Source organism: Schistocerca americana, chromosome 1 (genome assembly GCF_021461395.2).
Source record: "Schistocerca americana isolate TAMUIC-IGC-003095 chromosome 1, iqSchAmer2.1, whole genome shotgun sequence".
NCBI lineage: Eukaryota > Metazoa > Arthropoda > Insecta > Orthoptera > Acrididae > Schistocerca > Schistocerca americana.
The window spans coordinates 563,649,343-563,676,626 of NC_060119.1; the positions used below are offsets into that span (position 1 = coordinate 563,649,343).

The 27,284-nt window shown below is 36.2% G+C and overlaps 1 protein-coding gene across 2 annotated transcripts in view; it reads right to left on the reverse strand.

Annotated features, from left to right (window-relative positions):
* Window positions 1-11,010: 11,010 nt before the first annotated feature.
* Window positions 11,011-27,284, reverse strand: part of LOC124606469 (unextended protein) — a 532,433-nt gene continuing 516,159 nt past the window's right edge. Inside the window, exons 12-14 of one of the 2 annotated variants that reach the window (XM_047138462.1) lie at window positions 22,518-22,592; window positions 19,512-19,588; window positions 13,430-13,566 (exon numbers count right to left, since the gene is read on the reverse strand). In XM_047138462.1, coding sequence (XP_046994418.1) covers window positions 19,556-19,588; window positions 22,518-22,592 — 108 coding nt within the window. In that variant the 3' untranslated portion in view covers window positions 13,430-13,566; window positions 19,512-19,555. Of the gene's footprint in view, window positions 13,567-19,511; window positions 19,589-22,517; window positions 22,593-27,284 lie in introns of both variants that reach the window. The other variant, XM_047138454.1, reaches the window with a different exon arrangement.

The following is a 27,284-nucleotide window of genomic DNA, read 5'->3' on the forward strand; positions in this document are numbered from 1 at the left end:
CTTTGAAAAAACCTGCTGCTCCTTCCTCATTTATCTATACTACAATATAAAGCCAAGTCATTGTTTAAGATTTTTAGCAAAAATCTCAAGAAGTTCTTGACCGATTTACTTCATCTTTTTGCACGATTTAAACTTTGGACGGATACAGGATTTAAAAAAGGGGAAATGTTGTTAGCAAAAATCACAAAGAATTCCTAACCAGTTTACTTCAAAAATTTTAAACTATGTTCTACTAAGCATTTGGAATTTTCGCACAATACTCTAATAAATATTCAGATGAATGTAAGCTATACATTTTCTTAAATAACAATGTTCACATCTTGTATTAAAACCAACTACGAGAAAGAAAATGCTGTGCTGTGAAAATTGTGGGTTTCTTTCTCGCAGTCAGTTTTAACTACAATAGCATGGCATTTTAACTATCACAAAAAATTGTTTCTCCCATAGGTATTCTTTGTCCTTATACCTAATTTTATACAAAAATTGTTTTCGTCTTCACAATTGTTTTACAATAAAACTGGGAATGAACTAAAACTTTGTAGTCCTGCCCATCTGCAAATTGAAACTATGCAAAATACTGTCATTGAAGCTACTATCCTCACGCATTGAAGTAAGCAATATTAGTTATTTTTGTTCATTACAGTGAGTGTTTTAGGACATCTTGCCATCTGTGTCATTCATGATTTAAATAATGAAAAACTGCATCTGTTACTTATTTTTTCATGCTTAGCACAATGCATTTTGAGAATTTATTCTCATTTTCAAATGCATAGGTTTACTTGAATATTTTTGGTGATGTTTGTATGTGTGATTTCCTGGCTCTTTTTCATTGAAGATGCCTTTTTGAGGTTACAAGGTACTGTGCTTCCTCCATTGCATAGAGTGTCACACATGCAAATCATCACTTACGCTGTTTGTTTATGTAATCAAAACCTACTAAAACATTATTTGCAGTTATGGAAAACAAGCTCGAGACTTTTCATATCGCTTCACAGCCGATTCATTTTTGTCATCCCCTCTCCAACTTTTTCTGCTTACTCTGCTTTCTTGTCTTTATAAGGGCCTCCATCACATAATTCACAACTATTTACTCACATAACACCAAAGTTTTGTAGCACTGCAATGTGCCAAAACCATGCTTCCATGTTGATTCTTTAGAACAGATTTTGATTTTAGGGTACTTTTCCATGTAAATGTATTGAGTGTTCATTTGTGTTCTAAAATAATTCACACACAGATTCCACAGAAGGATGTAGAGAACCACGTTGAGTCACACCTACCACAACCAGCGACACCATTGGCAGAGGATGACACAGTGGTCGAATGGTTCCAACTGGGCCATCACAGCCAGAATGCAGAGCCTTGCTTGCTTGCTGTACTTGAACATCGAAATTAAACACAACTCAGAACTATAAAAAATATTTGCATGAAACAAATTTTCCTGACATTTGTAATTTCTACTTTGTGAAAAAGAGCTAAAAATGAAATTAGATTTTTGACCGCATCTGATCAATTTGTTTGTTTGTTCATTCACACATCATGTTTTGTAAGTCCTGTCATAAAGGAGAGCTTTCTTGTTTAGTTGTGCTAGAATTGAGTTCACATGACCATATGTATACTGCACTCTCAATAAGGAATCCTCCATGGAAGGCAAACTGAGCTGCTGTTTATGCATTATTCTCAAAAAGATGGTACTCCATTGTAAGCTACCTTCTTAAAAAATTTGAGAGCAAGGGAAGGAAGGTAGTGGATCTGTAATCAAACATCACTTGCTTAAATCCACATTTATGAATAGGCATTATTACAGCACACTTTAGTCTTTCAGGAAATATCCTTTGACTCATCAACTGGTTACAAAGGCAACTCAAGGGTGGCACAACCAAATAAGATGAGATTTTAGAACTGTAGTTGAGGTCCTATCATAGCCAGAAGAGCTGCTGTTTTTCAATGACCTGTTTTTTTTCTTACCACTTTAAAGCTGATGTTTGCTAGTGGAGAATGCATTGCCTGTCTAATAAAGAATAACGGATGCACTTTTAACAGACCATTTTTCAGTCTCTCAGGCACGATTGATTAATGTGCTTCCAGGTGTGTTGTCAAGTCCTTGTTTCTATTTTATGCACAATATCCTGATGACCAACCAGCCATCTTCTTCAGGTGCTGCAAGTTTTGCTGTTATGTCTACATGGCGTCCAGGCAGTAAATACACATAACAGAAAAATTCGCAGATGGATGGGTCAGTCATTGAAATATTGTGCCCAAAATGGAAACAGCAACTCAGCAGAACACCCGGAAGCAGACTGTCATTTGTTCCCATGTTTTGACCTAGTGTCGGTCACTGAATTTAGTAGCCATTGATCTGAATTTCATATGACTGTCCCAGTGCTAATGCCATCTTAGAGTTAGGTACCATTTGTCTTACTGTGTGTATTTCTTTCATGCTTGATAGGTAATATTGCTCCAAATTGTCCTTGCCTTGTTCTTAGAATTTTGAATTTTTCTTTGTAGTTACATGGTTTTCTCCCTTTTGGTGAAACACTGGAGGCTTTTGCAATACTGCTTGTGGGCCATTCTAAGCCTTGATTAGAGCTAGTCCTCTGTGTTAAATAAAGATCTCTTCTTGGCACAAGATATTTGGATCTCAGATGTTAGCCACCCTTTCCCAAAGCTTTCATTGTAATTGTCACTGTCTACAGTAAAGGACAACTGTATACATTGTACAAATATTTTTAGAAAAAAATTCTCATCTACTGCGGCCTTGGTAAACTTATCCACATTTTTCATCTTGTAAATTCTACCTGAAATATTGTAACTGAGTCAGCAGTTTTGATTCTGTGAAATTTTCCTTTTCCTTTCTTTGTTAAACCTGACTTATGAGAATGCTTTGGTGTTGCCATTTGACCATCATGATCAAATAAACCATTTGTTAAGGGACTCTCATCTATTTCAGTAAAGAAATTCAAATTAAGAAATAAATTAGCAGTTGCTGTTACATGATGACCTCCTGTTCTTTTTGGGAATGTTGCTGTGGGGGTGAACTGAAACTGGACATCAGTAACTTGAGGTGTTCTCAATCAGAAGTGTTTCAGATGAGATCTATCTTGAGAAACTCCACGTCCAGTTATTTCTACTATGTATTATTAGTGGCCCCCACTAATTGCTTAATGAAGTCTAAAACAATTCCTGTTGGGGCCTCAAAGACCATCAGGGCTATCTTTTATGATTCCAAGACTGTTATTGAAGAACAGAACTCAAACAGCTTGTAAATTTCAGCGGGCACTGAGGTCTGTGGCATAGAACTTAACCCACTTTTTGGTGTATGTAGTCACTCCCCTTTCCGCATATTACATCTGCAGTAAAACTAGATAGAAACCCATTAATATCTGCATGACAAGGTTGAGATTTATTTTTCGACATGTGCATTCTATGGGATGTAAGAATAGAAGCATATTTAAAATCAATATTGCTACCAACCATGCAGTTAACATGAAATTTATTTCCTAGAATGTAGATACATAAATAATTTACAGACGTGTTTCTAATTTGTAAGGTTCCCCAATTTCTTGGTTTGTATGTGTTGAGAGAGTGTTAAAATGTTGGTAGAATAAAGAATCCCACTCAGAATCTTAAGCTAGGATGCAAAGTCCACAACCGTATCTTATATTGTGATTGTGGCAATCACCGATAATCTGTTACCCAAGTTTGTTGAAGCATTATATACCACTAAGGAGTCAGTTTACTGGGCAAAAAACAATATTCCAAGATTTATGTGAATATTTGAAGCAGTTTAATGTTTTGGGTGAAGAGCAACTGTGGTCATTACAACAACCAAGAGTATGAAGTATACTGCTTTTCTTGTACAACATATGAGGAAGCTATGTTTGGCTATATAACAATCACTTGCATTCTAAGAACATTTTAGGGTATAAATGTAATAAATACAGAATGATGTTTAATAATTTTGTATGTCTTATTAATCCCAGCAAATGACAGTGTTCTCATGAATCTGATGATAATTACAGACAATTACCATCAAAGAATGAAGCATATACAAAACTCTGTTTCACAGTTCATTCTTGCTCTGTGAAATTGTAAGGTAGACATAATGCCAACTATGGAAAATAATTATATAAAAATGAAAACTGCTTGTAAATAACTCAAAATAGAGAAATAGCTGGGCATATTTGTGATTAGTTTTAACCTTAGACTTATTTAATACTGTGATGTTCATATAGTAACTCACTGCCCTGATTCTAATAGGGAAGATATGATTTTATACCGAGCTTCATTTCTTTAAGTACTGCCAAACTCTGCCTTTAGTGAGACATTCATAAAACAATGAACAAAACAAAATTCAGCTCTTTTGTTTCTCTGCATGCATAGCTGTTAGTAACAGAATTAAAATCCAGCTGAAAAAGTAATGAAATAATCCATAATATTATGGAATGAACTGTGATGTGTAGAAACAAGTACTGTCTAATGGCAAAGAAAAGGCTGGAATTATTACTAGGACATGACATTCTGTTACTACTGTTGTGGCCTGACAATGTATTTGCCTTCCGTGTCAGTCAACAAGTTTATAAACTCCAGAGTATTCAGTAACTTCATTTACACAAGGAAGCATCATAAATGTATTATCAAACATGTCAGAATTATAAGCATAAGAAGACATTCTTTAAACAGCTCCTATTTGTATTAGCAATCCAGAAGTACTAGCTGAATGAAAAGCAAAATGCTATATGCTTTGGGCACAATACAGCTTAGAAAATTTTTTCTTTGTACTGAGAGATTTGCAGAATCAATATGTACATATATGTTAGGCAATGTATGGAAATGATAAACACCACCATAATGTCTATACTGGACAAATAAATGTAAAAAAATTTAAATATGAAGAGCTAAAGAAACTAAAATATTATTTACAATAATGGAATAATTATGAAACTAGGTCACTTATGTACAAATGTGTGTTTAATAATAGGCCTCAACAACAAATTATTTCAGGCATCATTTTACAAAGATATCAAACGACTGACAATTGACACACGACTTATTCTCACTGCCTACAGAACATCAATGACGTTCGCTCATTGTTGAACTGAGTATCTGACTAAATAAATTTTAAAATGTAATATATTTAATTCATTTAATTATATGTTACTTCTCTTACAGAGAGATGCTGGAAGACAAATTACTTACAAAATTTATGTATTTTACAAGATGAAAAATTGTGTAACATGAATATATCACTACATAGCTTTTCCTTCCTCAGGAAATTAGTACATATTTCTTACACACACACACACACACACACACACACACACACACACACACACACACACACACACACTAGTATTTTCTAGCAAAATAACCTCTGTTGTATACAATTATCATTAGTATGTTTCGTTGTCATTGTCTCAGATAGCTTCAAAACTTCTGTCATATGAAGGTATAAATCAATCAACTCTCACAAATTTATGGACATGTATTAACTCTTCTCCTCTCATGAATAACAACAACATTCACTAAGAATTAAATCTCTTCATATTAATAAGCAATCTACAAACATTTTGAGCTACAATGACAAAGACTTATTTTTTATCTTGAAATTCTGAATCCATTGCAAAATGACGAAACTAGACAGAACATGCACAGTTTCATTTGAAATAAAATATCAGAAATTAGAAAGTATTATTTACTTTCATTTGTACAAACTCCTGAAAGCAGTGCAAAAGTTATGAATTGTATGAGTGGTCTTGATAATCCTGCCACATTATCGTACTTAAAGGGACCACATTATCATCAAATGAAATATTTTTATATAACTCAATACATGAAGGTATGCACTCTAATGTCAAGTTTCCTCACTCCATACAAGTACAAATACAAAGAAGAAATAGGAAGATATAAATTAATGGTAATGTACAGAACTGATGAATAATGATGATAAATAAATAACATAGATAGTTTTCTGCAAAGTCCTGGACTTCTGCAGTAAGAACACTGCATTAGAAAGGTCCAGTACAACTTCCAAATCTCATGAAACAAGTTGTCACTGAGCAATTATTTAATAGCTTTGTCCGACAGTACTTAATCACATAGGATTCTGTGGGGACAGAAGGTTACCATCACGGATTCAAAGATGAGTGAAGAATTTAAATCCAAACCTGCAGTAGAGACTGTAAAACCAATAGAGGTATTTGAACAAAAGCAATTGGTTTCTTCTTCTCCCAAACGTACTTCATTACACATTCTTGTTTTGCCTACCACTCCCAGGGACAGGAACCAGATTGTTAGTAATCAAAAGGTCAATGGTGAATTAAAGTAGTTTCCTGCTGCTTTGAAGATGCCTGAACTGGTTGGATTGATTAAAGCCAAGCTGCTTGATTCACCTGGCACTGTTTCCTCATTTAAAGCTAAAAAGGCTTAAAAAAATCATCAGCAAGAATTAGTCTGTTAATGACAGTGAACCTGTTTCAGTTAATTACAGACTGATTCAATAAAAATATTTGATGGTAACACAGTAAATGTTGCCAAACAGCCGACGAGCAAAGGTATCACTTTACTCTCTAGTAAGAATACCTCAGAATTGTGGGAGAGTGACATTTTGCTGCTGAAGCCTCAACAAAAATGAGAATTTTTGCAGATGTAATCTGTGCATCTTCGTGTAATAACAGTTCCTCAACAAGGACACAACACACACGTATTTTCTGAGGAGGAAATGGGTGATGAACATGACTTAACATGTTGACCACCACAAGGCCACTGGCAACCACAACAGAGTGTTATGCCCAAGACTTTATGCCCATTGGCAGCTATAGCAAAACCTCATGCATGATGGCCTCGTGGTGAAATACCCATCAATATGTGTGTGGCAGCCAATGTGGTAAAAGCTAAGAACCAGATATTGTGAGAGGAACATGACAAACCATTTGGCAACGGTAGTCAGAGAAAAGTAATGAATATAGGTAGTAGCAATACAGCCCCTGAAGATTTAATAGCTAAAGCAGAACTCTAAGGAGAAGAAGAAATTCATACTACTGGTGTCAGTGAGGAGTTGATAAAAGAACAGAAATTTGTCAGAATCTGGAGAACAATATTGCAACAGCTGTGCTCACACCTTCAACACAGGTCTTGTAAAAAGCAACATCCATGATGTATCTGAATTGAGTTTCTTGAATTCTAATCAGGTTACTGTAAGTACTGAAGTTTTATCAGACACCTGTGGAATTTGAGTGAGGAAAGTGCAAAAGTACAAGCACAGGTACAAAACTTGCAGTAAATCTAGAGCTGCAAGTACAGATGTAAGTTCTAGCTGTTACTGATAGCTCTCCACCTAAGGGATATGATAGAGGATAAGAACTGTTGCTGTCATTACAGAAGAAGGGAAGCAATGTCTTCTTTCAGAAGTGATTGAACCAGCTCGTACACAGACAGAGACAGTGTTTGTAAGTGACAACCTTCAAAATTGATTAGATGGCTATAAAGAACAAGGCAGATAATCAGTCTGCTGCATCTGAAATCAATGTTCCATCAAATGAAACTAGTGAAGAGGAAATGTGGAGTGAGACAACATAGAAATGAGAGAAATAAAAATGAAGAACCTAAACATGAGCAAAATAAAGATGAAATGAAGCAGAGTGGTCACTAAGTAAAAGAAAGATGTTCACGAGAACAGTCTCAAAAAAAGAATGAGAAAGACATACAATCTGTTGGATGTCTGACCAGAATCCAAAGTTCTCTCTTTTAGAACAACAAAACAACATAGAAACAGCTGCACCTGGCCTTCTGTTCCAGTGAAAATACACATGTGGTTTAGCCATGTGTTTTTTTGTTTTTAGTTACTGTAAATTCAATTATATTTTAAATACACCAGTTGCATAGGTGGCCAAAGAAAATTTTTGACTGGAAACCAACTTACAGACATGAATGCAGCACACCATAGCATTCTTGGAAAGATCACACAACAAAATAATGGAGCATCAGGGAGTATGCAAGGAGGATGCCCTGAATAGAAAGGTTTGGCAGAAGATAACATGAGTACAACAAATTTTATTAATTTATATTTGTATTAATTAATCCTATAATAACATATTAGCAGTGGTTCTGTAGCTAGTATTGTTGTGGGAGTCTTTTAAATAAGAAGACCTATATCATTTGATATTAATTTCACTTTCCATGGAATGTTCTACCCTGATAATGACTGTTACATGTAATTAACCATAATATATACCCAAGTATTTGTCAATGTTAAATGTCTTTAACTTATTCCAACCAACTCTTAATTTTATTTGAACAACTGTTGGATTTTAATATTCCAAGTGTTAGAAAGCTCCCTGAAACAGGGCAAAAAATAATAATACATTCTGTAAAATCAGTAGAGGGTCCAGGAAAGCTGAAGAAGCTCTTTACTTGTTTTAGTCTCCAGTTGATAGTTAAATTTCTTTAGCTGGTTGAAGTAGTGAACTGAACTGAGTGGAAGCCCACCAATACATTTAATATTTTATCATGCATTTTTGCATTTTTAAAAATAGAATACTGTTTTTCAATGTAACACTGTTGATTAAATGTAATACTGTTTCCCAAATGTAATATTGTATGCTAGTTTTCCCACAATAATAACAAAGCTTTTTATATTAATTTCACATGTAAGAAATAATGTTTACCAATATTTTAGAATCAAATAAGAACATTTATCGTATCCTTGTGATTTTAAAAGCACTAGTTATTTCCTCTGTGTAATGGTTTTCTGCAAGTGGTAACTGCTACTATCTTAGAGTTCTGATGAGTGGCTCACTTGTCATTCTCATCTGTTCTATAAGCTTAACAGTGTAGAACTTTAAATTAGTAGTTTAATTTCATTCAGAATATGTTCTGCAATATTCATAAAGATCTACTAATATGAACATAATGTATCACCTTATTTTGTTGGTGTGAAACCTTTATTTAACAGTATATATCTAAGTGTTAACACTAAATATTATTCTACAGCAATCTCTGAAAAATACTGTCTTCTATATACAGACTCAATCAGAATGGTAGTTTCTCTGTTTGAAATTTATTTTGTTGATGTTAAGTGAAACCCCAGTAGTATAAATCACTATTGTAACTATCCCTGAGATGGCATGACAGGAATTTGATGCCAAACTTTGGAGATGTAAAAATGGTTCCAATAATTAGTTTTTGTCAGGGTTCATTGTATTTTCCTTTTTGATGTGTTTTCAATCACATTAAGCAATTCACCATTATCAGTGTGACAGAAAGCATAACTCTTTTGATGGCAGTATGCTGTTCAGCTGTTTAAAATTGACATTTATCCAGTTTTACCCACACATTCAGTTGTGTATACATCTCTCTCTCTACTCATGCTATCTCTGCTGTCCGTGTAAAATGATCCTTCATTTATAGAAAGCTATAATCCACTATTCAGCTCCGCAATTCATGAAGAATTTTTTGCTGATGATATGTCCAATAATGGAAAATCCAGGATGGAATGTAATAATTGTATGAAAAGGATAGTTGCTACTCACCATATAGCGGAGATGCTGAGTCGCAGATAGGCACAACAAAAGGATTGTCAGAAAATGAGCTTTCAGAGAGAGAGAGAGAGAGAGAGAGAGAGAGAGAGAGAGAGAGAGAGAGAGAGAGAAAGAGAGAAAGAGAGAGGCACGTGTGTGTGTGTGTGTGTGTGTGTGTGTGTGTGTGTGTGTGTGTGTGTGTGTGTGTGTCCAACAAAGGCCATGTTGGTCGAAAGCTCATTTCCTGACAGTCTTTTTGTCGTGCCTATCTGTGACTCAACATCTCCACTATGTGGTGAGTAGCAACTATCCTTTTCATTATATTGGTAATACGTGCAAGTTCTTTATTTTGTAGTGGGCCCATGTCAATATTAACATACACATACACATGTCCCGCCTCGTATATGCCCAAATACACATGTTTCTCCATTATTATTTCACCCACTGTATGTTTCTGACTAAGACTAGTTCTACATCCCTCTTTGTCAACAGCCTGTAGAGTTTTGGCTTATAAAATTGGTTTTGTACCAGGGTTCCTCCTTTATTCATGGCTAAATTAGTCTATGTTGGCAGAACTGATGACAGCCAATAATGTATTTTTGTAAGCCCACACAATGTGTCTTTCACTCGGCTTCTGGTAAATAAGAAATTTGACTGCTTTAATTACTGACTTCATTGTGTATTTTCTTTATGGCTCGCAAAACTAGATAAACAACTGAATCCTTCTTGCTACAGTTGCAATCTGTTCCTAAGAGGTTTTCTGCATACTCCCACAACTGAGAATTACGTTAATTGTGTGTTGTACTTTGATTGTTTTTCTAATAAAGTTAACACAAAACAACCATTTTAACTGATGACATAAGGTTCAAAATGTAACTGCAATTACCCTATACCATCATGTTCACTTTTCTTGTATAATGCAGTGAGCATACTGCTTCTTATAATGGGATGATTGTATTACGACACAAGAAAAACTACAAAATTACTATGATATTTATAGCTCAACTATTTTATCGATCATTTATGCCAGTGTGTTATTTTTAGTACCGGAAAAATATATAAACTACAATATAATGTGTGCCATCAATTTTTATGAAGAAATACAAAACAGGAACAGATTATATTGTTTCATACCTAGGTAAGACAAGGTAGTAATTGTAACATGTTGTTGGTTGCTGTTACAACCCTTTATAATAAACTGTGACACCATACAAACTTGACATTTTGCATAATGGATGTATTATTCATTTTCCTGAGAAGTAAGTTTCATTCATATCAGTTGCTTTTCGTTTTGGAGCCTAAAATATGACACATTATATTATAACCGGTCACAAACTATAAAGTTCATTTAGTGAGGCACACTGATCTATTGAGGTCTATAAAGCATTAATCTCAAAGAAATATTAACCCCACTTACTCTGTGATCTTGCCTTATTGCACGTACTAACTGATTGTGATGTACACTGAGGTTAAAACCACAAAAAAATTAAAATTAATGATCTCTGGCAAGTTTTATTTTGCAAAAAAAATATTAGAAATATAATCAAACAACAACATATTTAAGTACACCAGTAATAAATAAAAATTAAAGCTACAATACATACACATATTTCTATTTAAGTACACCTATAAGAATATATTCACCCCAGGTTATGCCACTAAGTCAGGTAATAACATATTTCTTCTGGAACTTTGGTCCTTTAAATATGTCCCTTCTTTTTAATATAAAGTGCTAAATGTTGACAATATCACAGTACTGACATCTATGGAAAACATTCTAGTACATTACTTAAAAATATCTGCCATTTGTCTGAATACTAAAATACACACCAACTGTACACGCAATAGTATACAGTAAACAAGAACAATGACATATAATCTCTTCCTAAAATCTATACACATTTTCAAAAGCTTTTCTGCGCCTGAATCACAAGGCAGAAACTAAAAATATCTTCAGAATGTAAAAGAAACTTACTGCTTCAGTTAGTCCCATAAAGTTTCTTATCAAGTAGTGTGCTGCTTCAGCACAGGCAATATGAGCACTCACACAGAATGCACTGCATATTCAATTGCTTCAGTGTGAAGCCTGCGTACACCATTATTAGTTTATTCAACACAACCAAAGCAGTAGCGACACACAAATAATGTCTAAGGTAAGTGAAAATCAACAGCATATGCAATGTGACAAAATGTTACGAAAATAATAACTTAGCTACTATACAAATACATCTGCAGCAGCTACAAAAACTGTCTTACCATAGGCTTTCACTTTTGTACCTTTTTAAACCTCTCAAACATTTATTATTCTTATATAATTAATACAAAAATAACATCATACTGCTTGTTTCTTTTCCGTTATTACAAGTTGTTTTAACTACTGAATTAGTTTATTCGATTATGAAGACTCGGATGATTTATGGGAAGGACTCTTGTTGTGCTAGATAATTTATGTCAGTCTATATTTTAAAATTCCTAACACTTTCTGTAACACATGCACCAGTAAATTATTTTTGGACATCAAAGAAATATGAAACAGAAATATGCTGGTGACAGCTCTCAACATGGAACTTGATTTTTCACATTTTAGAGTCCAGATTTTTATATGGCATGTCCATAATTTGTTATTATCTTTCAAGTTATTTAGGCACTGTTCACTACTTACATCACCAAGTTACACGGCACCAAAAAATATTTCAACATTCTATGAAAAATGTTCCAAATCTCCCATTGCACCACAACAAATAACCGGACAAGATGTTAACATAGCAAATCTTAAAAATTTATAAATTTCAGTTGTGTTAATTCCACAAACAGGAACAATCTACAGATAACCACACTGATAAACATCTCACCATTTTAAAACAGTTACATGAAATATTTTACATTAATCAAAACTGCTGCATTAGTTACCCCCATTTTCATTCGAGCAACAAGAAAGTACTACAAAAAACAATGAAACACAGTAATGAACAACTGTAAAATAGTAACTTTCTTAAAACACACATGTGAATTACAACAAGTTATTAAAATGCTATGATGAAGGCAAACAGTCTACAAAATGCCATTAACACAGATATAGTAGCATACTTTCTCAATTATTTACTTGATTCATATGAGGTGATACAATTACAGTATTACCATAATAAAAGGGTGTATAAAAGGGCCAGGTTCTACTAAACAGCACAGCATTAAAAAATACTCTTAAGTTTTCTTCTTCCTTGTCTCCACTTATAAAACTATTTTTCATCCCAACACTCATTATATACACAGAATTAAAGTTACTAATGCACGTTTATCATAACTTACATGAAATTTGAGGCAGTTCTTATGGAGGCAATAGATGTGGGAAGAGTTACTGAATTTCTTACCAACATACAGAGTGTACACTTTCCTTCATTTTCTTTGTTTTTACCGTCCATTTGGCAACTAATAAAAACAAATGAGCCTTAACTAAATGTAAATGAATTAAATAATTTAATGACCAAAAGATTATAAAGTGTCACACATGGCAATGTTCCGATTAGTTTCATACACTGCATCAGGACCGCTGAAGTAGGACAATTGGAGGACAAACAAGCTGAAATGCCACAAATACACATTAAATGAAATGACACAAATCATCCACACTTGCCCCACAATAATAGCAAATCAAATTACTGAACTATCAGATGCAATATCAATGCAATAGACTGATAGAATATCATAATTTGTGCCAGAAATATGAACTTGCATGATGAGGACTCTCGATAGTTTACGACAATACTCTTTACTGGATTCACAAGCCCCCCTCATACTCGTGCACCTTAGTTTGAGTGGCAGCCTCTTCTTGTGGGCTGCCTTTGGGCAAGTGCTAGCACTCTGGGCAGTTAGGTTTAGAAGAAGAGTCTGGCAGCAGCACAGCATGTTCCTCTCCTTCTACTGCTACTTCACCTTCCACTTCTTCCACAGGCTTTGCACTACCATTTGGAGGACTGCGGGCAGGTGTGTTGCCTGTTGACCTGCGACGTTCTGCTTCTGCTATGTATTGCTGCAGCAGGCTTTTATCGGTCTGTCAGATGAAAAATTTAAATCTTCATTAAAAACTGATAAATCATGAGAATTATATTAAGTAACGGGAGAAAAAAAACCAGCTTTATAAAATGTAGATTTGTTAAGTATTATATCAAACATTACAGCTAATAGCAAACATACAGGAATTTTTCTCAGTGATATTTCACATAATTTCAACCTAAACTTTCCTCATTGTTACAGACAGTAAATAGTAACAATGAAACTCCAGAATATCATCCATTCCTACATCACTGCAGTTTAAACAAAGTGCAGCAACCAGAAAAGAAATATTTATTTCTGACCAGGAAAAATGGCACAGTGATGAGCAAAATGGACTTTCATTTGGGAGGAGCAATGTTTAATTCATATCCAACCATTCAAGTTTCTGTTTCCCAGTTTCTGAAAACATTTCATTTGTAGACCCTTCAATAAATCTGTGGCCATATTTTCTCTCAGCTTATCCTAGTCTGAGAATGGGCTATAACTCAATGTGTAGTTGACAACAAGGTCAAACAATGGAAAATCCGGGATAGAATATAGCAATATTATGAGAAAGAAAGTTGCTACTCACCATATAGCGGAGATGCTGAGTTGCACTCACACTACATCCCCCTACCCCCATCTCCCCATCTTTCAACCATTCCAGTATGGAGCAATTACTGTTTAGTGTCATAGGAGGCATTGCACTACAGCTAGTAAATAATGAAAAATTATTCTGGATTAAGGAAAAATAATACAATTAAGATGATAGAGAAAAGACGGAAAGGTAAGTTTAAAGTCTTTCAAGATAATTAGAGAAATTACTCAAGTGAAGAAGGCTGAGTTATACTATCTGCTTTGCCCTATCATATGGGTGATTGTGCATTTCACCTGCTGTGATTCAGGAAAATCAAGAGAAATTTAAATAAAAATTATGGAACAGAGTCTCAAATCTGAGGTCAATATCCTGATCACTGTGCCCTACTCCTTGGTAATTCATAGTGATACTTTTGCTAAATTAAGTAAGTAAATCAAACATTATGCCAGACATACAAAGAAGCTGGAAATTGCATGCATAAATTTTCTGACCTTCGTGGATCATTTCAAAAGGTTAAAGGTCATACACAAAATACTTAAATGAAGACAAAGAGACTTTCACAAGTTAAGTATATGCAAGCACCATTAATTGGCAACATGTACCATTCACCTCATGCATGACAGTTTGTTACAATGAGAACATGCAAGTTGATTCGTTAAGCTTACACGTTTCAGTCGCTCTTCTAGAAAATACTAGTTTTTTTTCCACAAATATTTTTTTCCACATTTAGATTAAATTTAGGTCTAAATTCATATTTTACTAATTGTCCCCCCATGTACGATAATATGCTGAAAGACGGTGCAGTAATTAATGTACTGACTTTGCACTCATGAGGACTGCAATTCAAATCTCTGTCCAACCATCCATATTTAGTTTCTTTCACTATTTTCCCCTCAATCATTCAAGGTAAATTATGGCGTGGATCCTTTCAAATCGATGCTTCCATTTACCTTTTTTTATTTTTGTTGACGTTCATATTATTAGTATATCTGTTCCATTAATGAAATTTGCGACCACATTATAATTCTGTCAAAGTTTTTAGTTCTTTTCCCAGAACTTTAATTCCTCTTCCAAATTTCTCCTTGCTTTCATTTGTTGCTTGCTCAGTATACAGACTGAGCAACATCAAGGATTGTCTACAACACTATCTTTCCTCTTCTTAACTACTGCTTCCCTCTGATGTCCTTCACCTGTTACAGCTGCAATGTGTTTCCTGTACAAGTTGTATGTAATTTTTTGCACTCTGTGTTTTATCTCTGCTATCTTGAAAATTTATCAAAAGTTTGCTCTAAATTTAGAAGTGTTATAAATGAAGGTTTGCCTTTCTTCAATATAGGTGTCAGTACTGCCTCATGTGTTCTCTCATTTATCTGGAGCCAGACTCATCTTCCCTGAGGGTTGGCTTTTACCATTTTTTCCATTCCTCTGCAAATAATGTGTGTCAGTATTTTGCAACTACGATTTACTAAACTGATGGTCTGTAAGAGTGACACCTGTTAGCACCTGTCTTCCTTGGATTTGGGATTATTATACTCAGAGTATTTTGCCTGTCTCACATCTGACACACCATTTTTGTTGTGCTTGACTCTCCAAAACATTTAAATAGTTCTAAGTTACAGTTACAGTTACAATCTCGGAATTGGTGCGAATGCTTGCCTGTCATACACAGAATTCATCAGATCATGAAAATGCAGTCAGTGCAGCATATAATGACACTGCAGTTATGTTTATGAGAGGAGGATGTGAGGCACAAAACAACTGAAAGGGCTGAAAGCAAAGCTTTAAATTAAAAAATGTAATTTCAGTTACAGATGATGAATCTTGTTACTGCTGCTTGAGCTTGAGCATTACTACAGCGTGTCGCTGCCTGGCCCACATTTTTTGGCATCTGCTGTAATGTGACAAGCTTGCACAAGTTTCTTTGCACCTGATACTCCTGGAACCAAGCCATATATCACTGCCATGATGGGTGGGAGATCCTAACTACATCACATTGTTGATTGCACGTATTTTAAGCAGCACAAATAAAATACAGATCGTGCAAATTGTCTACGGAATACAGACTTAACTAACCAGTATCAATTATCATCCACCCTACATACATTTCATCCTGCTTGTTGTATTTATGCCTTGATCGTTCTCTTATAATTTGACTGCCCCCCCCCCCCCCCTTTCTCTCTCTCTCTCTCTCTCTCTCTCTCTCTCTCTCTCTCTCTCTCTCTCTCTCTCTCTCAGCATTAATTATTCTTTGGCATTTCAAGATTTCAAGGTGTGTCCTATCAACCTATCCTTTCTTTTAGTGAGATTGTGCCACAAGTTCTTTTTTCCAGATTTGACTTTGTACTTTTTCATTAGTTATCCAGTACATGTATCTCGCATTCAGCATTCTTAGAAGTAGAATGACTTGTCCCTACTTCATTCCACCTGCTGGCAATTTCTAACTATTCTTTTAATAATGTCTCATTTTATGTGAGCCCATTCCTACTAGAGGGTAATCATACAGCTACATTCCTGGAAAATATATGTATGAAATAACTGGAGTATATGTATTACCAAGTGTGTACCACCAACTGCTTAGTGCAACTTCCACTGGCGACTCCAACTAAAATGTGACTGTCACATGACTAGCAATCTGGAGTGGGGCAGGAGAGGGGGAGGAATAGCAGGATACTGGTGGGGGGAGAGAAGAGGACTGTCTGGCAGGGTGTGCAGGGACTCAAGATTGCAAGGTTCAGTGTCAGGAAGTGGGGTGTGAGGGGGAAAAGATAGGGACCAGAAAACGAGAGGAGCAGGAACACGAAAGAAATGCCCAGTACATTGCAGAGGGTAGCATACAAAGAGGGTTAGGAAATGCGTAAATGGAGGAGGTGATAGGATGAGGGGTGGAAACTGTTGGTTAGAGGGTGTGGGGATAGTAGGTTACCATAACCTGAGGCCAAAATAATTTTGGGTGTGGAAAATATGTTGTAAGGATAACTCCCATACGGACAGTTCAGAAAAGCTGGTGGCTGAGGGGAGGATCCAGATGGCCCGGGTTGTGAAGCAGCCATTGAAATCAAGTATTTATGTTCAGCTGCATGTTGTGCCACATTGTAGTCCACTTTGCTCTTGGCAACAGTTTGGTGGTGGCCTTTTATCCCAGTGGACCGCTGGTTGGTACTCATACCAACACAAAATGCCATTTAACGATTGCTGCAGACCCGATATACAACATGGCTGCTTTCACAGGTGGCCTGGACTTCGGTGGAGTAAGCTAAGTGTAAGACAAGACTAGAGGAGGAAGTGCTGGGTGGGTGGTTTTGGCAAGAGCAAAGTAGATCATCCTGTGGAACAACATGCAGTTGGAGGGTAACATTCTGAATTTCAATGGCTGCTTCACAGCCCAGGCCATCTGGACCACTCCCAAAATTATCCTGGCCTCAACATACGTTAACCTAATGTCCCCACGCCCTTCAACCAAGAGTTTCGGCCCCCTCACCTTATCACCTCCTTCCTTCTCACATTTACCTCACTCTTTTTGTGTGGCTCCTTCTGCCTATGTATCTGCTCATCCTTTTCCCTTCCCTGCTTCACTCCTTTTCCACTCCCTGTCTACCCCCACACCGCCTACCTCCTGTCACTAGGCCTGGCAGACTCTACTCCTGCAAGCCCTGCCAGACAGCTTGGCTGAAAGCTATAATGTGTAACAGTCTTTTCATTGTGCCTGCCTGCAACTCAGTGTGTCACCTTTACAGTGAATAGTAATCTATAGTTTTCCTAGTTGCTTTTGTTAGTAAAGTTTCTCATTTGTCAAAAAATAACATGTTGTAATTTCTCTGTCTGGTAGTAAAAGTTGTGTTTTGTTCATTAAAGTTGTAATTATTTGTGACACACTATGCTTAAAGGCCTGCATTTCATCCAACTTCTTCCAGTGAATAGATTCTGCCATGAAATTCCATTCTGGAAGGTCTGCACAATATCAATACGTGGCAGATTATGGAATATTAAATGGAATCATAACATTTGCCAATTAAGAATCTGCTTACATTTGAGAACAAGTGGCATTCAGAGGTGGCAAAATACACTGCATATGGTGGAGACTTCGACAATTGCTACTGCAAATCCTACTGTGTTCTCATTGTGAATACACATTTATGAGCAGGTGAAGTGTCATGAGGAAAGACTTTTTTTCCCTACTGATCTACATTTACACCTAAATGTACTTACATACTCTGCAAGTCGCTGTAGAAAGCATCATGGGGGTACTTTGTGCCATTGTTACTCATTGTCTTTCTTGTTCCACATTCAAATAGTGTGATGGGAAAATGATCGTATGTGTCTGTACAGGCTATAATCATTCTGGTCTGTCCGCAAGATGTACATTGTGGTCAGTATAACTGTTTCGCAGTCTTTCACAAATCGGGTTCTCTCATTGTCTGGAGCACCATTTGATGGACAGATCATTGTCTTCTCTCTAAAGATTAATATTTACGTTCATGGACCATTTTTGTAGCATTCTAGTACTGAATGAACTGACTGGTAACAAATCAAACAGTAGGTCACTAAAATTGCTTTGAGGTCTTCCTTTACAAGCTGCTTCTCATTTCTTCATCCATACTTTCACTGTTAGGTAACAAATAAGATGAGTGCCTCATAAGACACAGGGAACAATGATCTTAACCTTTTCAGTAGGTGAAACTGACTTCTTTGCATTTGTAAGGTATGCAGCCATCCAGACTTGGCATGTAGTAAGTCCTCAGAAACATCTTTATCACTCAATACTTTATTTATGATGCATTTCAAGTAATCATCATCAGATAACTGCAACCAAATTTACACAAAAGACGAATCAGAAAAGTCCAATATTAAAAGACCAATGGGCCATCAGGAACAAAGTACACATTGAGCACAAGTGCTTACAATATGCTTAGGAAGTGAAGTCAAATGGATTTATAATCATTATGACTGATGACTCATATGTGGATTTCATATTCTTAATTGACAAAAATATCAAACTGTCACACAAAAGACATCATTGTCCTCTCCCATGCAGAGGGGCTTTAACAAACAACAGATAATTCATTATGCTGAAGCTATCGATACATTTTACATGCTTTGATTGTAAAGAAAATTCTCTAATAAATTATACGACACTCAATGTAATGTTGTCATTGAGCTTCATTGCAAAATGTGTCACAGAACCAGTCACCAATTAAGGTCTCTTTAAGCTCATATAACCTTGTGGCTTTCATGACAGTCAGGATTCGAAGCAGCCATTGTCCAATCAGCAGTTCTCACACAAGGGTAAATTCTTAACAGCACATCCGTGATAACAGGCATACATTAATGAATCACATGCAGGTTATAGCATTCAACACCTTTCTCACCATTGGCAACGATGTGTAGAAGACCTGTTGAATCATCCTGATGCCTACTGACGGTTCGTAATGTACTTGAATCCAGTCTGCACATGATAAAATTCCTCTTAGTAATTGCAACTGATAAGTAATAAATATCAGATTTATTCACAAAATATTCATCCTTTATTTGCTGTAAGCACATTTATTCATTTTGTGGTCTAACTAATTTCTTTCAGAGCAGTGTCACTGATAATGCAAAAAGATACTGTTTTATCTTGAATCAACACAAATCTGTTTTAATACTTTTTCAGCTAATGTAATTGCCAAAATATTTATAAGATGTCAAATTGGAGAGTGGGGACTTCACAGTAAAAGCTGTATGCAATTACAAAATCCTGCATCAGAGGCAGATAATGATTACTAATGGAGCTGCCAAGTTGACTGCTGCCCATTGGTCTGATCATTTGCACTGTTAAAGATGACTAAGATAATGATAAAACTTATGGTAGAACTTCTTTGTAATGATTTTGTCTTGGAAGGTATGCACTCACAAGAGCAAAAGAAAGTGATCTTCATCATCTGTAATTTGTAATTCGATAGATAAAAAAATCTAATCACCATGTGGCAGCAGGAAAAACACACATATAAAGGTACTAAAATCTGCAAGAGCCAGTGGCTCCTCCTCCTGGCACAAGGGTTAAAGAAGAAGGAAGAGAGTTAATGAAAGAGGTCTGGTGAGACGTAGGTAATGGGGAGAGTTCAATGAAGTCTCCCAGAGCACCAGGTCAGTGGAGATTTACTGCATTGGATGAGAAGGAAAGACTGATCATTGGAGACTGCACTGGATGAGATTTGTGTTGTCATTTTTGTTGATATTTTGAACCATGTGACTACTGCTCTTTCTGATATATCAGCTCATTGATAAATCAGCCATGTGGCCATCATTCATTGATTATTTTTGTTGATGTATGGTCTACACTTTACTGAAGACTAATTGTCATTTTGCTAAGGTGTGTCATAAACCCACAGTTAATCACCAGTGATTATAGTATTCAGCAAGTTGTGGTCACTATTTAAATTGTTCTGCATGTCTTAGTGTTTTCTAGGTGGTGTTTCTTCTGTTCCATCTCTTGCAGCTTCAGCATAAATTTCATTTTTTCTCCTCTCAATCACAAATCCTCACTCAAAACTGGTTGTATAAATCAGTGCTAATAACCGTTTGGTTTTTGATCTTTCTAAATTGTTGCTTCAATTGTCCTACATAGCCACAATGTATAATCAGTGACAGTCATCATCTTTGGATGACCTACTGGATGTAATTTGCTGTCCACCATCACAAAATCATTTTTTAGGTGATCAAAATATCCATGGGTGTGCTGGCGGTCTACAGTGTCCAACGGGCACAATATTTCGGCGATCATACATGTCGCCATCATCAGGTGAACTGACGGACTGAGCTCCTGTGAACGTGCTGACACGGAGATCCATACACTAAGGCTGCTCAGAGGGAACTGGGTTCGGTCGCGGCGGCGGCCGATTTAAATACCCTCCGCCCGCGGCGCGCTCCTTCCGCCATCCGCGCCCCGTCTCATGGTCACGCAGTGGAACAGATTGCGACGGTGTCTGAGATGACGTCGGTGTGATGGCTCTGTCCGCCGTGGTCGTCACAACTATACATCACACTGACATAATCTCAGACGCCGTCGCAATCTGTTCCAACGTGCGACAGTGGCGCGGGGCGTGGACGGCGGAGGGAGTGCGCCGTGGGTGGAGGGTATTTAAATCAGCCGCCGCTGCAACCAAACCCAGTTCCCCCTGAGCAGCCTTAGCGTACGGATCTCCGTGCCAGCACGTTTACAGGAGCTCAGTCCGTCAGTTCACCTGATAATGGTGACATGTATGATCGCCGAAATATTGTGCCCGTTGGACACTGTAGACCAGCAGTACACCCGTGGATATTTTGATTGTCAAATACGCTGGGAGAAACTCAAGAATCACATTTTTTAAGTGGTTACCACTCCTTCATGCCCATTATTTAATTTCCAAGACTCAAAAACTATGAAGTATAATTTACACTTCAATATTTCCAAGCGTCTGTTATTTCATGGTAGTTAAAATTAATTATTATTATTATTATTATTATTATTATTATTATTATAGATAAAAATCATTACATTCCATCAATCATTAACCAAATGTTAATGTCTTTAACACTGAAAATAATCAATTTTTGGCAATATAATTTAACGGATAGACCAAAGAATTTACTCACCAAGTGGCAGGAGGACAAAACACATGAAAAAAGGTTAAAGGTTTGCAAGCTATCAGAGGCAGAAGGGTTGAAGGGGAAGGAAGAGAGACTTGCTGGACAGGATGAGAAGGGAAGACTCTTTCCCTCTCATCCTGTCATGTTAAGTTTTCCCTGACCTGGGGTCCAGAGTGACTTTTCTGAACTCTACAGTTTTTTCTAAACTTCTCCAGTCCTTTTCCTTCGCACCTCTTCCTTCCCCTTCAACTCTTCTGCCAAAAGCTTGCATACCAATAACCTTTTTTCATGAGCTTTTTCTCCTGCTGCTGCTTGGCATGTAGATTTTATCGATCCATATGTTATTGTCTGGTATTTTTATGTGTGGGAAAAAATTTAAGCCTCCTGTGAATGTGCCCCCCCGCACCTCTCAACTGATGGACAACTGCTATGTTCCTTTGTTGAGATGGTAAAAATTAAGCTTCAAAATTTCTAGTACATTTCTTTTGGACAGTAGTGACCAATACTCTGTGTCTAATGACCTGGGTTTCAGATCCACAAGAAGAAAATTAAAAATGGAAGAAGTATTTTTGATATGAAAATCAGATATGAACTAATGAAAATAACTTGTTTTTACAATGAAAAATAATATTAGGAATTGAAGTAGAACATACTTCAACAAAGAACTGTCTGGGCAGATTAAAATAAGAATCACTGCCTTTCATATACAATAGTCTACTACCAGTACAGGACCCAAGATTTTAGTACCTCCTTTAGTACAAGCTTACCTGTGAGTAATAGTTGGATACAGGAGAGTCCATTGGTCCCTGGCTTTTGTCATCTTCATCCAGAGAGTGAAGCAGCTTTGAACAGAAAATATGTCACTAATTATAGCATCACAAGACTTCACTGAAACAAAACATCTTTTAGAGATCAAAATTGAAATAAAATATGCCATATATAAAAATATTTTATCATTTGAAGTATGATACCTCAAACAAATCAAGAAACTACTTGCATTTCTAAGGAAGTAGCCATTGTAGTGGCTGCTTTTTTAACTTTAACGAGATAATTATGCTCTGATACTGTTAATCAAGAACACCAAAGGGCAAAAATGGTGGAGATCCTGTGGAATCTCATGCTGGATAATATGAAGAAATATTTTGTACATGTGGTGTCTGTTCTTTCAGAGATGTCCAACAGAACAAACACCACATGCATAATTAAAGGTGAGGATGACCAGTTGATAACTTCAGTACAGATGCACACCAAGCTCAAACTATTACAGGAATCTGCAAAATGCTGTGAGTAATGAGGGTAATGGACAAGGGGCACTACATTAATAGTGTGGATAAGTTGAGAATCTGGGTCTGATGAGAGGCATGCTACGGTAGTCCATGCAGTTGTGATGACCACTGTGTCTGGATGGCACAGTGATCTGCACATCTGCCTAATAATTAGAAGAGCTAGGTTTTAATTTTGATCTGGAGAGAAATTTTCAACTTTCCCTTTTCATTTAAATCAATGGCCACTAGGGGCTAATGCCATTATTCCTTTGTATTTTGAGAAATGTTTTTAGTCAAATAAGTGTGGGCTCTTAAATGGGATGTGAAGGTGACCATTAATTGAATGTATTGCGCACATAAACAAATTTCCAGCATTAGTCTCTTTTCTTTTGTGCCAGGCCTTTTGAAACGCAAAAACACATTTGTGTTAAGAAATGACAACATGCACCCCATGGACTGCTATTGACTGATACCTGGACCTTTTTAGGATTGCTAAAAATCAATTAAATTATAGAGACACAGTCACAAATTACATTAAATTTTTTTAGCACTTTCAGCCTCAACAAGAACTGTGTCAATATGTTAACTTCATTATTATGAGTACCTCTCCCTGATGTCCAACCATACACTCTTAGTGAACTACTTTATCTCGAGTTAACAATCCATAAATTTCATAACAATTTTTATTCTCTTGCTAATGAGCAAAAAACATTCCAAAACATGATATGAACTCACATGCATGGATCTGATCTGAAATACAGGTCTTATGCCATTTGGCTATAGTTCCAGTAAACAAGGCCATTTCTGCTCAAGTACATCTCCAATGGCTCAAACTCACTAGTTATTCCATTTCTCAGAAACTACTATGCTGCATGCCTGATAAATGGCTGTAACATATCCACAATTTTAAGGTTTCTAATTACTCTACTTGGATTGAAATCAATTCTCCATTATGAACTTTCACCGTGATTTTGCAAAAACACAGGCATAGTGACTTTCAGAGCAGTTTTTTCAACTGGCCTCAGGCAGTACTTCGATGTTCATTGAAATCAGAGGAGCAAAGGGCTGACAGGATGGTGATGCGTGTAGATGTAATAGTAAGTTGCTCCATAAATCATGAGTATTTAGCTTCTATAAAGTGTATATTATGTGACAAAGTCATATCAGGTGGTGTTAGAGTATGTTCAGTGGTGCATAGGTGATATCATTCACTCTGCTTTGCAAAAGTGGACCATGAAAACATACCGTGTGCTTCTGGAACAAAGTGTAACAGTTGTTTAGCTGCAACTGAAATGTGTCATGCAAATTGTGAACTTAAAGTATTAGAAACATTGCAGAAACAACTGAAAGCCACTTGAGAACATTTTCTGCTGCTGGAAAGCATGGTTAAAAGCCCATCTGAACCACCACATGAAGAACTCTGATAGTTTCAGACATACAGTGAACCGAATACGTGTGCAAAATCTATATATATTTCAAAGACATTTAAGGTTCCTTTAAGAAATTTATTTCAACATCTTATTATGGGTTCAGAACAAACTCATTAGTTTACCACCACAGACGAAGTGCATCGATCTGAATCTCCAGGAATGAAGAATAAAATGAGCAGTATGTCAGTAAAATCTGGCTGCCGCGAGAATGTAAACAAAGTGACACAAAAAATACCAGTATTAGTGCAGTTTTGCTTGCTGACAGCCATGGAAGAGGACTTGTGCACATTCTTCATTACCAGCAAGATTTAAATGTTACAAGCGTTGTGAAACCTGGAGCAGGTTTGCAAGAAGTTCTAAAAGACTATAAAATCAGTACATGTGTGTGCCACAGAATCAGTGTATTGTCATTTTAGGTGGCTCAAACGACATGCATAAAAATGCAGCAAACAGAATCTTAAGAGATGCACTTTTAGGTGATCAAAAAGCGATTGTGATTGGTATACCTCACGGGCATGACCTTACAGAATCTGCTTGTGTAAATAAAGAGATTCAAAAAGTAAACAGCAGTTACTGAAAGATCTGCAAACCCACTTCAAATGCTTTTTTCCTTCCTGTTGAGGATTTAGAAAGAAAGCATTTCACAACACACAGAATGCATCTAAATAAATGGGGCAAATCACAACTCGGCCAGAAAATCAGTGGAAAGTGTTTTTTTATGACAGTCAGAAATGTGACAAAATTTTACTGCCAGCTGTAAAGGAGATGTGCAAAATATCTTCCCTACAAATAAAGCCTGCTACAGCAGTACTAAAACAAAAAGAATTGGTTACAGTTCAAAGTGTTGAGAAAGAAGTTATAAGAACAGTGGTAGCAGGGAAAACAACACATTTTGGACCAGAGAACAAGAAAACAGCAAGAGTGACAACATATTCAGCTACAGAAACAATTACATCATCAGATATAACAATAAAAATATCCACAAGGACACAACCTGCTAGAGCAAGACAACCACCATCAAGAAGTGTGGATTTTTACTGGCCACAGACGAAGACAGCACCTCCATAATTCATCCCGGAAGTGTTCTTCAGATTAAAGTGAAAGGAAGGCAAAGACAAATAAAGGTAAGTGATGATTCAGATATGCCAAGCAGAAACCCCAAGTTTATAACTGTCCATTAGAATGTGCAGTCATTGTGACACAAAATTAATGATCTAAAAGTATTACTGCCATATCAATTAAAAGAAGTATCTGTAATGTGTTTTAGTGAACATTGGCTAACTGATGAGATGTCAGTAATCACAAGTATACAGGGTTATGTTATGACATCTCGTTTCTGTACAAAAATAACTGCGCATGGAGGAACATGTACATTTGTGAAAGACAGTATCAGCTATTGCTGCCTAAAATCTCTCAAAAAGTTAGGAAAAGAAGGTTATTTTGAAATTTCTGTTGTAGAACTAATCTCAATAAAAACAAACTCAAACATAAAGATATTCTTTAACCAACTTGACAGTAGTGTTGACAGTATCAGGGACCTAAACAAAACAGTTATAATATGTGGAGACTTTAACATTGACTTTAACAAAGTTTAAAAGATAGAGATGATCTTATGGCTATTTGTGCAACATACAATCTGCCCCCAATTATAAATTAAAAGTTTATTCAGCACCACTATTGATATGATACTGAAACAAGGAAAGCCATGAATATGCACCTAGATACTTCAACACAAGTTCAAGCAACCACTATGCACAGCATCTTGAAATATTTTCATTGCTGAACTTAATTAAACAAACAGAAACAATAAAAATAGGGAGAACCTTCAGCCATCAATACATTGAATACTTTAGGGATTTACTTAAGAAGGAAACATGGACTGAAATGTACAGATACGAAAACACAGATGAGAAGTTCATCATATTTATGGATGTATTTACACATTATTTTAATATGTCATTTCCAGTTAAAAATCAGAAAACCAAGTGTAGTAGGCTGGTTGGCAACAGGTATATAAGAAAGTCATGTGCTGAAAAATGAAGTTTATATTAGATCTCCTAGTCTTCCATAGTACCCAATGAATTCCTTCGATATTTCAAGAATTATGAAATTATTCTTTAAAAAGTGATCAAAGAAGCCAAAGTAATGGCAAATGACTGCTACGTAAATAACTCCCATAACAAAATGAAAGCTGTATGGAGTATAGTGAATCATCAAACATACAATGTTTCTCCTCAAAATTCCAAAATTAAATTGAATTGTAACTGCAAAGAAATTAATGATCCTAAAGAAATAGCAAATGTGTTCAATACTTATTTTAGCAATATAAGTGAGCATTTAATTGTTGAAATCAAACCTTTCAATACAAACTGCCCAGTATCATCTGTAAATACCAACATAAATCCTACTTCACTGTTTCTCTTGCCAACAACCCAGAAAGAAGGCATGTCAGTTGGGATAGGCTACAACCCTGCCTCACTCCCTTTTCAACTACTGCTTCTCTTTCACGCCACTCTACCCTTGTAACTGCCACCTGGTTTCTGTACAAATTGTAAATAGCCATTCACATCCTGTATTTTACCCCCACCACCCTCAGAATTCCAAAGAGAGTATTCTACTCAACAGTGTCAAAAGCTTTCTCTAAGTCTACAAATGCTATAAATGTAGGTTTGCCTTTCCTTAACATATCTTCCAAGAGAAGTCATAGGATCAATATTGCCTCACATATTCCTACATATCTCATGAATCCAAACTGATCTTCCCTGAGGTCAGATTCTACCAGTTTTTCATTCTGCTGTAAAGAATACATGTTAGTATTTTGCAACCACGACTCATTAAA